The 12,168-nt window shown below is 52.0% G+C and overlaps 1 protein-coding gene across 2 annotated transcripts in view; it reads right to left on the bottom strand.

Annotated features, from left to right (window-relative positions):
• Positions 1 to 2,401: 2,401 nt before the first annotated feature.
• The window catches only part of MRC2 (mannose receptor C-type 2), a 67,611-nt gene continuing 57,844 nt past the window's right edge, over positions 2,402 to 12,168 (bottom strand). The window contains exons 17-30 of one of the 2 annotated variants that reach the window (XM_066262675.1): positions 11,775 to 11,935; positions 11,632 to 11,699; positions 10,882 to 10,982; positions 10,441 to 10,580; positions 6,965 to 7,079; positions 6,679 to 6,842; positions 6,385 to 6,493; positions 5,688 to 5,926; positions 5,395 to 5,563; positions 5,153 to 5,302; positions 4,730 to 4,849; positions 4,357 to 4,536; positions 3,879 to 3,905; positions 2,402 to 3,761 (exon numbers count right to left, since the gene is read on the bottom strand). In XM_066262675.1, coding sequence (XP_066118772.1) covers positions 3,541 to 3,761; positions 3,879 to 3,905; positions 4,357 to 4,536; positions 4,730 to 4,849; positions 5,153 to 5,302; positions 5,395 to 5,563; positions 5,688 to 5,926; positions 6,385 to 6,493; positions 6,679 to 6,842; positions 6,965 to 7,079; positions 10,441 to 10,580; positions 10,882 to 10,982; positions 11,632 to 11,699; positions 11,775 to 11,935 — 1,964 coding nt within the window. In that variant the 3' untranslated portion in view covers positions 2,402 to 3,540. Of the gene's footprint in view, positions 3,765 to 3,878; positions 3,906 to 4,356; positions 4,537 to 4,729; positions 4,850 to 5,152; positions 5,303 to 5,394; positions 5,564 to 5,687; positions 5,927 to 6,384; positions 6,494 to 6,678; positions 6,843 to 6,964; positions 7,080 to 10,440; positions 10,581 to 10,881; positions 10,983 to 11,631; positions 11,700 to 11,774; positions 11,936 to 12,168 lie in introns of both variants that reach the window. The other variant, XM_066262674.1, reaches the window with a different exon arrangement.

Raw genomic sequence — 12,168 nt, forward strand, 5'->3', positions numbered from 1 at the left:
TCAGCTTCTCTTCTCTCCCAGGGCAAGGGCTTCTACAGCAGGTGACTCCCTGCACCAGAGCTGTGCACCATGACAGGGCACTTAGCCCACAAAGAAAGCTGTTCCTGAGTTTGGAGAGTGAGTCCCTTCAGGGTGAAGTGGATTCTTTTTTTTTTGTAACACAGAGAGGGACAGATAGAAATAGACAGGGAGAGAGATGAGAAGCTTTAATTCTTCATTGCGGCTCCTTAGTCTCTTTAGTTGTTCATTGATTACTTTCTCTTATGTGCCTTGACCAGGGGTGGGGGGTGCTACAGCAGAGTGAATGACCCCTTGCTCAAGCCAATGACCTTGGGCTTCTAGCCAGTGACCTTTGAGCTCAAGCCAGTGACCATGGGGTCATGTCTATGATCCCACACTGAAGCCAGCAAACCTGCGCTCAAGCGGATGAGCCTGGGCTCAAGCCGGCGACCTCGAGTTTTGAACCTGGGTCCTCTGGATCCCAGTCTGGTGCTCTATCCACTACACCACTGTCTGGTCAGGGGAAGTAGATTCATTATAATAAAGCCCCACCCCTAGGCTTGGGGATTCCTCCCTAAAGTGACCAGACCCCTTTGAAGTCCTGTTGCTGCCCCTCAAGTCCTGTTGCTGCCCCTCGAGTCCTGTTGCTGCCCCTCAGGCTGCTCAGAGAGAGCTGGAGGAGGGCCCTGGATGTGACCTCAGCCTTGGGCTTAGAAAAGCTGCTCACAACCCCGGCTGGGGTCAGTAAAATGATTAAAGACAGGGTGAGATTTTTCAATATGTATCTTTTTTTATTTATTTTTATTTTTTTATCATTTAGGCTTTGAACCATGTAACACTATTACCAATTCAGAACGGAGACACTTGTTTAAAAAAACACTTTAACAGGCCCTGGTGAGGTAGCTCATTTGGTTAGAATGTCGTCCCAATACGCCATAGTTGTAGGTTCAATCCCCAGTCAGGGCACATACAAGAAGCAACAATGAATACATAAGTAGAACAAATCAATGTTCCTCTCTCTCTCTCTCAAATCAATAAAAATTATGAACAAGGAAAGACACACATGTGCACAGAATCTGACCACCACCACAGTCATGAGCCAAACCACCTTCTTAAAAGGTCAATCAGATTAATCATTCCCACTGACTTTCCACTCTACTTAACCCAACACCCACACTCTACCGCTGGGCAACTGTGCCTTTGCCAACCTCCCTGCCTCTCTACACTTTCCTTCCTTAGGCTCCAGCTAGCCTGACCTCCCTGCTGGTCCCCCAAAGCAGTGGTCCCCAACCCCCGGGCCGCGGACCGGTACCGGTCCGTGGGCCATTTGGTACTGGTCCACAGAGAAAGAATAAATAACTTATATTATTTCCGTTTTATTTATATTTAAGTCTGAACAATGTTTTATTTTAAAAAAATGACCAGATTCCCTGTTACATCCGTCTAAGACTCTTGATGCTTGTCTCGGTCACGTGATACATTTATCCGTCCTACCCTAAAGGCCGGTCCGTGCAAAATATTTTCTGCCATTAAACCGGTCCGTGGCCTAAAAAAGGTTAGGGACCACTGCCCCAAAGCACCAAGAACCCCTACAACAGGGCCACAGGCACTTGCTGTCCCTTGTGCCTGGGACCTGGTCTACATGTTTGCACTGTTCACTCCCTCACCTACCTCTGGTGACACCCTCCCCAACGCATGTCCAAACGAGCACACCCTCCCCTTGGCCTGCTTTAGCCCTCTGCACAGCACCTGGCTGACCTGGCTGAGTTGGCCGACCTTTTTTGGGAGGGCTCTTTGCTCCATCTCCAGCTCAGGTGTCCCCTGAATGAGTGAAGGCAGTGTCGGGGGAGGTCCTGAGATCCAATCCCCTGCCTCTGGGTGGTTTTAGAGCTCACGTTCCCAAGAACAAGTGTGTGCTTTCCCGAAGCTCAAACACTGCCCAGAAAGGTGGGCGGTGTGGAGCCCCAACCAGGGCCAGCCTGGACCTCGAGTGCTCCCCTGGCAGCGACAGCCCAGAATTAACAGTAACAGCTGACGTTTATGGGGCACTTATTGCATGAGCCCAAGGCGCTATCTAACTGCCTCACACTGGTGATCTCTTAATCCTCCAATATCCTTAAAGTAACTCTAGGGGTGAGTCCTGTTCTCCCATTTTACACCTGTTGAAAGTTGAGCTAAACTGCCAGAGCTCACACCCACACACGATTCCCCAGGAATAGAGAGAAGGGCAAGCAGGCCCAGAAAGGTAAGGTCCCAGAGGTCCTGGAAGAAGAAACTGGAGAGGTGTCCCCGTGGGGCCCAAAGATAGAAGCAGAATGGTGCACTGCAGAAATAATGAATGATGTCAGCTAAAAAACGATATTATCTCTTAAGTGATATAAGGAACAAGGCCCACACAGGATAAGGCAGTATCAAGCCTCTTGAAGGTGTTTTATTTGTGTGCTTTTTTTCTTTTTGACAATAATGACACATTTAAAAAAGAACTACAAAAAAGGACCATATCTTTGAGTCCATGTTCACATTGTCCCGCGCTGTGGCACCAGGACCAGCCGTACATTCCACTGGGGCTGGGATTCCGGCCTCCTGGAAAAGCACTGACTGAGCTCCCTGCACACGGCCACTCCAGGAGCACGGGTGCTGTTCCTCTGGGCCCCTCTAGAGGGCGCACACCTGGAGCCACCCCAGGCTCTGGCTTCTCTAAGGCCCCCAGGACTCTGGCAACCCTCTCCTCTCTCCAAACCAGAGCCAGGAGCTGGAAACATTAGGAAACTTACTTTGGTCCCCACAGGGGACTCTTTATGGAATTTTTAGAGCCCTCCCCTGACCGGCAGGAGATGACACCCTAGCCTAGCAGGGTTGAGTGTCTCTCTCCGGTGCTGTTTCCAGCCCAGCAGACAACACAGTGGTGCCCCAGTTCTGAAGTCGACCCAGGCCACTCCTGCCATGTCCATGTGCCAAGACCACCCCAGTAGGCACAGGAGTGATGGATACTTGGACCCTTCAAGCTGACCCCCACCAAGATCAAGAGGACTGCCCAAACCCCAGGGCCCTGGCTCAGAAGGAAGGGCTGGGTGAGAAGCGGGGAGAGGGGTCAGGGTGAGGGACTCAGAGCTGAGGCTGCCGGGTGGGAAGGAGAAAAGCGACAGGCTGGCTGAGGGCTCAGCAGAGACTCCTCGGGCTCTGCAACGAGAAGGGGGTCCTGGGGCTTGGTCAGCAGGCCCGGGCAGTAGGGGTGGGGGGTCTGGGAAGAAAGGCAGAAAGAGGCTTCGAGCCTGCCTCTGGTTACCATGGGAGCATAGGCCCAGGTGACAAGATCTTAGACCTTAGGGCCACAAAAAAGGACACACCACGCTGCACTCAAGCCAGGTCTCAACCCAGCCCTCCTGGGAGAGAGGGACCCACTAGCCCAGGCCCTGCCCAGTCCTAGCCCCCAAAAGCGGCTCCCAAGGACACCCCTCCATAGGCCATCTGCACTGGTAGCTGGTGGGGGGCCCAGCTGACCCAGCTCCTCCTGCCCGGGCCCTGCTCACGCCCTTGGCTCTACTCCTGCTGCTCGTTCATTTCCATGTCAGACACGAGAATGTTCTTCTCAGTGGCCTCGCCGGGGCTGGAGGAGCTGCGGCTATAGCGGGCGCCTTCAAAGGCCCCACGCTCGACACTCTGTCGCCTCCGGTAGAGGATCAGGGCAGCGGACACCAGTGCAAGAAGCAGCAGCACAGCCATTAGCACCACCACCAGGGCCACCGGGTTCTCTGGGAGCGCTGCTGTGGCAAGACAGACACCGACCGGTCAAGGGTCAAGAAGTCCCACCACTGCCGCTGCTGGGCAGCCCACCCCCTGCCACCTGGAGCGAGGGGAAAAGGAGTCTCAGCACTCACCTGATGGGGAGAAGCGGCTCTCCTCAGCTGCAGGGAAGAGGGAGGGGCCAGTTAGTGTAATAGTAGGACTAGTCGTAGTCGTGAGAAGCAAACACATACAGAACCCCCTTGAGTGCCAGACTCTATTAGCCCATTTAATCTTGTAGGGACTGTTATTATCCCCATATTACATATGAGAAAACTGAGACTACAGAGTTAAGTAACTTGGCCAAGGTCATAGAGTTGGTACGTGGTTTGCCCAAGGTTTGAACCCCATCTATGCCCTTAACCACTACTAAATGACAGGTTTGCTGCCTAGCTTGGAAATTTTTAGGAAGAGTCCTTCCTACATAGACCAATTTATCTCAGGGCAGGGTTCTGGCAGTGCTAGGCCTGTCTGTTCATGCCCTCCCCTGCATTGTGTCTCCTGCAGAATGAGAATCTACCCCTAGCCCCACCCCAGTGCCAGCTTTGTGGGGGTGCCTGGCAGGTCACTCACCTCGAGGAAGCTTGCAGACCACGCCCATGGTGATGTTGGTGCAGGCACCCGGCCGCCACAGCCCGCTGCTGCTCTGGATCCAGTAGCAGCTATTGTGGCTCAGCATGCTGGGGCCCAGGCCAGGAGGCCCCCAGTTGGAGTAGTTCACAGCTGTGTTGTCCTGCCAGACCAGGGTGCCTCCTATGGGAAACAAGGCACTGAGGGGGGGCGGGGAAGGACAGACAAGGTAGAGCAGGAGCAGGTGGGAGACAGCAAGCTTGTTCTAGAACCCACTCCCCCTCCCACAAGTCCTCACCCCCACCAAGCCCTGGTGAGGGGTTTCTGCCCTACAGCCTGAGGCCTTACCTCCCCACTCCACACACACAGTACCCACCTTTAGGGTTGAAGTTCATGCCTAGCCAGGCGCCCCGACTCTGGCCCTCAGAGTTCTGCAGGTGCTCCCAGACAAACACATTCTCCATCTCATCCAAAATGGACAGGACCGCCCCACCCACTGGACACAAGGGAGGTCCACGTCAGAGCAGCCGGGTCTTCCTGGGGTAGCAGAGCCCCCCACAGGCCCAGCCCCCCTCTATGGCAGCCTGAGAAGAGGATGGTGTGAAGTACCTGCATTCACATGTGCAGGAGGGTATATACATGTAATGGCACATATGATTTGTCTGAGTGATGGTACAGGCCCTTAGGGGTGAGTGCCTATGGGAAGAGTGGAGTGTAGGGACTGCGTTCACGGGGTCTGATGCCCACGAGAGGGTCACCACCTGCAATGCCCGTGGGGGCTCTAGCCTGCCCTGCCCACCTCGCTGGCAGCGCTGCAGCGCTTCCTTGTGGCCCAGCTTCAGCTCCATGTGGAAGGAGTAACAGTGCTCCCGGAAGGGAATCCACGCAGAGTCCGCCAGTTCTTGGGGACAGCTGCCATGGTAGCTTATTCTTCGAGGAGGGGGGGGCCCTGTCAGGGTACAGAATTGAGGAAGTGGCCCAGTCCTCCCCAGAATGACCTATGTGTTGCCCACCCCTCCACTCCAGCAGGGGGGCACTCACCACTGTTAACTCCACACACAGCCCCCTGCAACTTGGTTTCACAACTGGTCGTGCGCCAAGCCCCATCCAGATCCACGTAGGCACAGCCCCCTAGATGCTGGGGCTCCTTGTCCTGCCAGCTCACGTAGCTCAGCGGCTCCTCCGAGACCCAGGAGTACCGCCGGGAACCCTGGGCAGGAGGAGGCCGTCAGGGTGGGAGAAAGGGGACCAGCCAGGGAGGGGGAGGACAGGGGACAAGGAAGGCAAGGGGTTAGGAAGGCACGGAGGGAAACTGCGAGAGTCGTGGAGCCCACCTCTTCACTGGCCAGCCCGATCCAGAGTGGTGTGTGCAGTCCTTGGGCAGCCTGTGTGAGGAAGGCCTGGGTGTAGGGGTCAGGCACGTGTGCTAGGCTGGCGTTGCGGCTCTCACACAGCAGGAGGGCATCATGCCAGCTCAGCGGCTTCTGCAGCAGCCGGAAGGTGCCGTTGAGGTAGGCGAGCTCAGCACCCGGGGCGGGGGGCAGTGCTGCTGGGGAGGGGCTCAGCAAGGGGTCTGCAGGGAGGAGACGCGGCTCAGGCCGGGCTCCCCGCCCTCACCCCATTCCCAGGCACGAGGCTGACGGAACACCAGGCATCAGGCAGAGCCCAGGCTGGCACAGACTAACACTCAGTGTTAGTGTTAGCCACTGTTATGATAAATGATATATTCCTGCTAAAAGACTGAGACGCAAGCTTGAGCCTTCGCCTATTCCTACCCCGGGAACTCAGGGCGGAGGAACCCATGCATGGAGTGCAGGTGCCTCAGACAGAACCTCAGGTTGCCAGAGACCCCTCAGTGTTCACTGCCTTTCCTTCTGCTTGGTTCCTGGCCTATCTGCCCATCTGTTTCTCAAGCAGAGCCAAGACCCTAGGGGTGAGGTCAGGAACCATGTTTTATTCCTCCTGGCATGTGGCATGGCCCACAATATCCAGCCCAGTGCTGGGGTTTGCAAGTTCACTGGTGACACGTACCTGTGCCCTTCTGGCAGATGAATCCATGCGTCTCCTCTGTGCAGCTCCGATCATCCCAGCGGCCAGTGAAGTGCGCTGAGGGGCTGTGCAGGACCACCGTACAGCTGGTCTGGGGGAAAGGAGCTGCTCAGGGGAGCCCCAGCAGCTGCCTCCACCTTGTGCCACTGCCCCCAAAAGGCACTATCAGCAAAGAGGCTGGAAGAGGGGGGACCCAGGGAGTAAAGGCAAGCACCGCAAGCTAGGGCAGCAGGACTGGGGGTGGGTGGCAGGGGCTGGTGAGGAGGGGCTTCTCACCGGTATGTTGCCACTGGGAGCGGGGCTGGGGCCAGAGGGCTCCCCCGGCGCCCAGTTGGTGTACAGCAGGGGCTCTTGCTCCACCCACTGGAAATCCCTCTGCGAGGCATGGAGGCCAATCCAAAGGTCAAAAGTCACATTGGGCAGGCTGGCTGTGATGAATGCTAGTCCCCCAGGAGAGAGCGTCATGAGTGACAGGGCAGCCCCCTGCTCACTCTGCATTAGCCATTTCCGGAAACTGTGTCAGAGGCCACTCAGGCTCCAGAGGGGCGGAGGCAAGCCCTACCTTGCTCTAAGGGGTTAGCAATGGTGACCAGTTGGGCCTCTTGCTGTTCACAGGAGAACTGTGCCTCTGACCACTTCACCCGGTCCTGGGGGTCCTGGCCCTGGATTCGGAAGCACTGGGGGAGGAAGGACAGGCGTGATGCTTGGCTGCACCGCCCTGTCCCACAAACCAGAAACTCCACTAGGCATCCCTCAGCAGCAGGTCCTGGAGGCCTTGGGGGTTCTCGGAACCAGGACATCGGGGTCTCCCTGAGCAAGCCGCCAGCACCTTCTCCACCTGGCACAGCAATCACACACACCTGCCCACGCTCTGGGGACTCTAGTGGGAGGGTTTCTTTGGGCCACTAGAGGCTCTACTGCCTATGACAACAGGCCCTGGGCCAAGCTCTAGGACGGACATTTGTCTTGCTTTCTGTTTCTAACTCCTGTAATTTCCCGTTTTTCTTTTCCCACTTTCACTACTTCCATAAGGTTAAAGGAACCCCATGTGGGAAATCTTTACCAAGTGAAGAGTCCTTCTTCAAAAATAAATGACTTACAATTATTTTCTGCTCAGAGGCAGTGTGATGGGGGAGAAAGACTATATGTAAAATATATATATTGTTTTATGTTACATGGCAAAAGCCATGAGCTTAAGTTTTTTGGAAAAATTTAATAACATGACAAAATGCTCAAAATACCACACTGAGGAGGAAAAGCTGGATATGAAACTGCGTTATTTAGTACAATCTTGATTATGTGGGAAAGGTGGTGTGGGGGTAACAGATACTGAGTGTAGTCATCTCTGGACAGTGTGATTGAATTTTATTTTCTGTTTTCCAAAGTTTTAATGATACACATGCCTTTTTTTTTTTACATTTTATTTATTCATTTTTTTTTAGAGAGAGGAGACACAGAGAGAGAAAGAGACAGAGAAAGGAAAGAGATAGAAAGAACAGAGGGAGGAGCAGGAAGCATCAACTCCCATATGTGCCTTGACCAGGCAAGCCTGGGGTTTCGAACTGGCGACCTCAGCGTTTCAGGTTGACGCTTTTACCCACTGTGCAACCACAGGTCAGGCGCCTTTTCTTTAATAGGAAGATAAAATATTCACTTAAATATTCTGAGAGAAAGACTGCATGATACTAAGAGGCTCGCAGCACTCCAGTGTGTGACAAAGATTTATGGATCGCATTATCTAAGGTTACCTAATCTAATCCTCACAGTCAGGCCAAGTGGTCTTACAATATCCTGCAAAGAAGTAGGGGGGAGGGGAACTGACGTTCATGCTAATGACACCAGCACAAAGGACAAGGAAATGGTGAAACAATGAAGGTCTAATAAGTTCTGATCATTCAGCCCAAGGTGCAGACAGAACCTCTTCCAGAAAAAAATTCACACTCTACAGGGAGCATTTTGAAAATATGATTAGAAACATACCCATTCTGATTAATTTTACTGTCCCAAACTTTCCTATCTGCACTCTCAAAACACTTGGGAAGAAAATTTTCTAAATGTTATTAAAAATAATAATAATAACCGATTTAATCGGGTCTTCTGACTAGGTTATGAGGCCATTTAGTTTAAAATGCAGAAATTTACTAACCAATTAAATAAAACAACAACAAACTTTGTTTAATTGGGCTGAAAATGGAAAGGATGCCTTAGAAAGCTCAGCCAGCGCTGGATAAACTTTTTCCCTTCAATCTATTTGTCTTTTGTGAGGCAACTTTTTAATCTGCAACAACCATTAAAATCATGTTTGAAAATAATCTGAACTTCAAACAAGATTTGTGAGTCATGAATCACAACTTTGTGCTTGGTCTGACACTTTCAGACCAAGAATTTTTAAAACGAGGAATATACAACCACTCTTTATAATTACTTAAATATTGGCCCTAGCCAGTTGGCTCAGTGGTAGAGTGTCAGCCCAGTGTGTGAATGTCCCGAGTTCTATTCCTGGTCAGAGCACACAGGAGAAGCGCCCATCTGCTTATCCACCCTGCCTCCTCTCACTTCTCTCTCTCTCCCTCCTGCAGCCATGCCTCAATTGGAACAAATTGGCCCCTGGCACTGAGAATGGCTCTATGGCCTCTGCCTCAGGTGCTAAGAAGAGCTCAGTTGCTGAGCAATGGAGCAATGCCCCAGATGGGCAGAGCATCGCCCCCTAGTGGATCCCAGTCCTGGCACATGCAGGAGTCTGTCTTTGCCTCCCCTCCTCTCGCTGAATTAAAAAAAAAAAAATTCATTGTGATCATGAAGGGGCCTAATGCAGGGTGTAGAGGGTGTTATATTGAGTGGAACACTTGAAAGATGTCAACGCAATAAATTAAAAATAAAGATTTTCAAAATAGTGATCATGATTGATAATTTTGAGTGAGCACAATTTTTTATACTAATATAGAAAAAGTTAAAAACTTTAAAATACTGTATTTAAACCCTTATTTATTTATTTTAGAGAGAGAGGATAACATCAATTTATTCCACTTATTTATGCATTCATAGGCTGATTCTTGTATGTGCCCTGACTGGGGATCAAACCCTCAACCTTGGCACATTGGGATGATGCTCTAACTAAATGAACTACTTGACTAGGGCCTATATTTAAACTTTTAGTTCATGCTTTATATTGTTTTGTTATTGCACATATTTTAATATACATAACATTAGTCACATTAGTATGGAAATAAATATGGTTTTTGTTTTGAGAGAGAGATGGAGGGACAGACAGGGACAGACAGATAAGAAGGGAGAGATGAGAAGCATCAACTTGTAGCTGCAGCACCTTAGTTGTTCATTGAGTGTTTTCTTATATGTACCTTGACTGGGGGGGAGGCTGCAGCTGAGCCAATGACCTCTTGCTCAGCCAGTGACCTTTGGGCTCAAGCCAGCGACCATGGGGTCATGTCTACAATCCCACACTCAAGCTGGCGATCTCAGGGTTTCAAACCTGGGTTCTCCCAGGCCGACGCTAGGCGTGATAAATGTGTTTTATGTAGACATATAGATATATATAACATACATACAAACTTGTATGTTCAATATTTTGTCTTACTAACAGGAGTTCATTATCAAAATGTTTAACGGCTGCTGATCTAGAAAACTCACCAAACTATTTTATTTGGATAATCTTATTTACTTTATTTTTTTAAATTCTATTTAAAAAATTAAATTTAACAGAGTGACATTGATCAATAAGAGCACATAGGTCTCAGTTAAACGTTTGTATAGCATTTGAACGGTTATGTTGTATACCCATCACCCAAAGTCAAATCATTTTCTGGACAACCTTACTTACTGGTGATCAGAAGGTACTACTATATTGAGTCATTTTCCAAGGAGTCTAAGTGCTGGCATTGGGTCTCAGTAGGAGAGGTTGGTGGGCACAGGCAAGAGGCCATAATGATGTCGCCAAATGACCAGGGCTTCTGAGGCTTGACTTTCTCATATTCAAATCTTCTCCCCCCTGGTTCCCTTGTGTGCTCCCCCACCTCCTACCTTATTGAGGAACTGGTTCCAGCCAGATGGGCAGCCCCCCAGGACCCTGGGTGGCAGGTCAGGGGGCATCTCTCTGGTGCTGTTGCTGCGCTTGCAGACATAGGGCAAGGCTGTCAGGCACCTCTGGTCCCCCCAGTCCTCTGCAGAAAGGGGAGGAGAGGGCAGTCACCCCTAGTTCAGACTAGGGCTGGCAGCACCCTCGTCTCGTGCTCTGAGAGGAAGATGGGCTGGGGTTCAGGTCCCTGTGCCTAACTCTGAACTCAAGTGCTCTGTGGCTCTGGGACTGTGGGGACAGACACTCCCCTCTCTGGTCTAGCCCTTCTTGAGTTGTGGGAACAAAGAGGAGAAGAGACTGATGGCCCCTGTCAGGTTGCCGTACTGCCCCCAACACTGACCCTCTCCTGGGCTTCTGTACCCTCTCTGCCCCCACCTGGCCCTCACCTCGGCTGGCAGTCATGTACACGCACTTCTTATCCTTGCTGATGGGCCGGGGTTTGCCAGGTGCCCAAGAGATGAAGTTTATAACGGAACCATCTGTCCACCTGTAATGGCACCAAGCAGGGGTGACTCCAGCACTGGCCCTAGGCTTCACCTCCCCCGTATGCAGCAATGAAGGCCATGGGAAAGGGGGCGGGGAAGGGCCCAAGTTCAGGAGCTCATCTGTAGGCTAGAAGTAGGACTACTGTGCTCAGCAACTGGGGACCCAAGGACCTGGTGCCTCCAGTTAAGGGCAAGCCCTCCCTGGACACTGTTTTTCTAACTAGAGAAGTCTAAAACTCCCAGAGCAGGGCTCCAAGGGCAATGGTGTGCTGATACATGTGTGCTCCTGGTCCTTCCCCATGTCCTAAGGGGACCTTATTCATGAGTGAGTCCAGCATAATACGAACTGCCATGATTTAGCCCCAATAATGGGTTGGATGCTGTGCTAAGGACCTCACATACCTTATTTTTAATCCTCATAACAATTCTACCAGACTGGCCTCACTAATCTCATATTCAGATGAGAAAATCAGAAAGGTTAAGTCATTTGTTCAAGATCACACAGCCAGCAAGGGGCAGATCTAGATTCAGATCCAGGCCTGTGTCTGTTGTACAGCCTCCCTACCTCTAACCTGGGATCGAGGCTAGCCTTCCATGCAAGTGCCCTCTCACACCTGCTGCCCTGCCCTCGCCCTCCAGCCCCGCCCCTACCTGAAGCGGCCGTCATTTTCTGTGGTGTGCAGGCCAATCCACCAGTGCTGCTCCTGGCCCCGGGAGAACTAGGAAAGCCAGGTGGGCAGGTTAGGGTTGGCAGGGCCTCTTCTGCTGCCATCCCTGCCTGCTAGTGTGCCCACCTTCTGTAGGTTGTGTCCCAGGAAGTCCAGCTCAGCCTGGCTATGCACGGAGGCCAGCTCAGCCTGGAACCACGTACAGACACGCTGTGCTTGAACCCATGTTGAGTGGTGCTCGAAGAACCTGTACTCAGCTTCCTGGAAACGCAGCCATTCCCACCGGCCTGCAGGGGCGACAATGGAATGGGAGTGGCTGCCAGGCTGGATCTGCCTGCCCAGCCTCCGAGGACGATGCTGGTCCAGACCAGAGCCATGACAGACTGAACTGTGAGCCTACCCCACCCAGGACTTGTCTCTTCTCTCGCTGAAACCCCTAACCCTCTATAATCCGTCCTGGCCAGGCCCTACCCAGGAGTTGACGCCCCTTCCCCTCTCTGGACTGCTGGGGGCGGGGGTG

This window comes from Saccopteryx bilineata, chromosome 2, assembly GCF_036850765.1.
Source record: "Saccopteryx bilineata isolate mSacBil1 chromosome 2, mSacBil1_pri_phased_curated, whole genome shotgun sequence".
Classification (NCBI taxonomy): domain Eukaryota; kingdom Metazoa; phylum Chordata; class Mammalia; order Chiroptera; family Emballonuridae; genus Saccopteryx; species Saccopteryx bilineata.